The 2605-nt window shown below is 42.3% G+C and overlaps 1 gene segment (V, D, J or C); it reads left to right on the top strand.

Moving 5' to 3' along the window:
• The first annotated feature begins 500 nt into the window (after positions 1 to 500).
• Positions 501 to 1134, top strand: LOC109117897. The segment is given in 2 exon segments: positions 501 to 603; positions 710 to 1134. Coding segments are annotated over 2 exon segments (522 nt in total).
• Positions 1135 to 2605: the final 1471 nt, after the last annotated feature.

Raw genomic sequence — 2605 nt, 5'->3', positions numbered from 1 at the left:
GCCTGAAGAATCCGGGTTGTCTGTTTATTTAGGGAATCATTACAATGCTGAACAATCATCTCATGTTCTCTCACTGGAAGAAGAGGTCTGGAAAACATCACTAAGCTTTCCGATTCTGACTGGGATTTTGCTCGTGGAGCGGGTAAGAACTGTGAGAAGCATACATGCCAATAATACATGAGATGTTCTTATCACATTTGAACTCGTCTATTCTGCTTCTTGCTTTAGATGCTCATGTGTAAAACTTAGGGAATGACCAAACCAGAAAACTAATGAGCTTTATAGTCCATCACAACACAAGCACCAGTAAGAAATCCTATGTCCTTATTTTGAATGTTACAAAATATCTCCCAGAACATGCTCATGTGCTCTGCACCCATCTCTAGCTGAGTCGTCCACACCAGAGATGAGTATATAGCTGGAGGACATGCAAATAGGGCCTCCAAGTGCTGATGAAAACCAGCCCAGCCCTGACCCTGCAGCTCTGCAGAGGAGCCCAGCCCTGGATGCCCAGCTGTTCCCACTCGGTGATCAGGACTGAGCACAGAGGGCTCACCATGGAGCTTACGCTCAGCTGGGTTTTCCTTGTTGCTGTCTTAAAAGGTAATTGTTGGTGAACATGAGATACTGAGGTAGTGAGTGGACATTGAGGGAATAAACAGTGGACAAATGTGACAGTTTCCCGAGCAGGATGTCTCTGTGTTTGCAGGTGCCCAGTGTGAGGTGCAGCTGGTGGAGTCCGGGGGAGGCTTGGTGCAGCCTGGGGGTTCCCTGAAACTCTCCTGTTTGGCTTCGGGATTCACCTTCAGTGACTACTGGATGAGCTGGATCCGCCAGGCTCCAGGGAAGGGGCTGGAGTGGCTTGGGGAAATTAACCCAGGTAGTAGTACCACAAACTACGCAGCCTCCGTGAAGGGCCGATTCACCATCTCCAGAGACAACGCCAAGAACACTCTGTATCTGCAAATGAACAACCTAAGGACCGAGGACTTGGCCTTATATTACTGCACTAGATACACAGCGAGGGGACATCATTGTGAGCCCAGACACAATCCTGCCTGCAGGGGCGTTCAGGACCAGCAGGGGGGGCTGGGAATACAGAGAGAACCAAGATGTTTTCTTGTTAGGATCTGAGTCTTCTATTCAACATAGTACTTATTCCCAAACACTCTGATAGCTGATATCTGTCCTTACCCTTGAAATGTGTCACTAGTCACATTTCTAAAAATAGGACAATACATTGTCAACTGTGCAAAACACAATTAAACACCAGCTAAAAATGATTCTGCTGTGGTCATCAGGAACAGATTGTAAGGTATCTCAGGGAACCTGGTGAAAGTCTGTGAGGAATTTGGAATCCGCAGTGAGAAGCTGTCAGTCTGAGCCCAGGCACAAACCTCACTTCTAGTTGGTCAGGACCAGCAGGCCATGCTCAGCTAATCAGGGGACGCTGAGTCCCTCCAAAGGGAGCTGAGGACCAGAGCAGAGCACTCAGTACGATCAGGATGCCCAGGAGCAGACCTTCTAGCGGCTCATTACAAGAGCAGGGGCACTGAGGCCCTGGGAGACTTGACCTGAGTTCTCCTTCCTGTTCATCTCCTGTTGAGCATTTCTCTCCTTGTATTTAAATGGAATAATAATGAGCTCTGTCTCTTTCATTACGTCTTCTTCATGCAAGCTAACATTTATATATAGTGTTTTATATAACATTCATATTATTTTAATATTTTATAACTAAAACTTTAATTTTTACCAAATTTATTTTACTATTTTAAGCATCAGTGATGACACCTATTAAAAGAAAAATCTCCATTATTCATCAGTACATTTCAAACAGAAAAGACACAACCTTCAATGGCATTATGTCTTTTTTCTAAATTGCCAAATGAACACCATACTTTTCAGCTCTCACTCTTTATTCTTGCTCTTCCCTCTCTCTCCCAGTCAAAGCGAGGACTAATGTATTTCTGTCTTAATGGAATTGCCATCCCGAAAATTTTATATGCATCAAAGAATAGAGAAAGAGTGAGTGCTTCTATCCAAGATTATCTGCTTAACAAAATAACTCCGATTTTATGCACTCTCTTCCAATCTGTATGTTTGGGATTAAAACTTAGTAGCATGTACTGATTAGGATGTGAAAAAACTAGAGCCCTCAAAATTGGTGATGACATTGACATATTTCATACCTAGTCTAATAAGAATTTAATAGATTCTGAAATTACCAAAATAAAGCCATCATATGATTTCTCTCATTAAGTAATTCACCAAGAGTTTTGAAACTGCACTTTAGTACAAAATCATGCAATCTAACTTTCCTATAAAAATCCTGAATTATAACCACCATTTCAAAATTAAGTCTGTCCATGCATAAAGGCTGGTCAAAATAATCACTGGTATATCCACATTGGGATATTCTTCACATATAAAAGAGAAGGTGTTAATATCGTGTTACTGCTTCAATATACTTTGAAAAATATGGTAACAGACACAAAAATCCGACTGTGTGACACTGGGGACTTAGAGTATCTACATTATCCATTTCTCTGCACACAGAAAATAGAGCTACATCTTCCAGGGTCTGTGAGGATGGGATAGGGTTAGA

Source organism: Fukomys damarensis, unplaced genomic scaffold, assembly GCF_012274545.1.
Source record: "Fukomys damarensis isolate Sample0158 unplaced genomic scaffold, DMR_v1.0_HiC HiC_scaffold_25, whole genome shotgun sequence".
In the NCBI taxonomy this organism is placed as follows: domain Eukaryota; kingdom Metazoa; phylum Chordata; class Mammalia; order Rodentia; family Bathyergidae; genus Fukomys; species Fukomys damarensis.
Note: the sequence above shows the minus strand (reverse complement) of the source record. Positions and strands in the feature narration are given on the sequence as shown.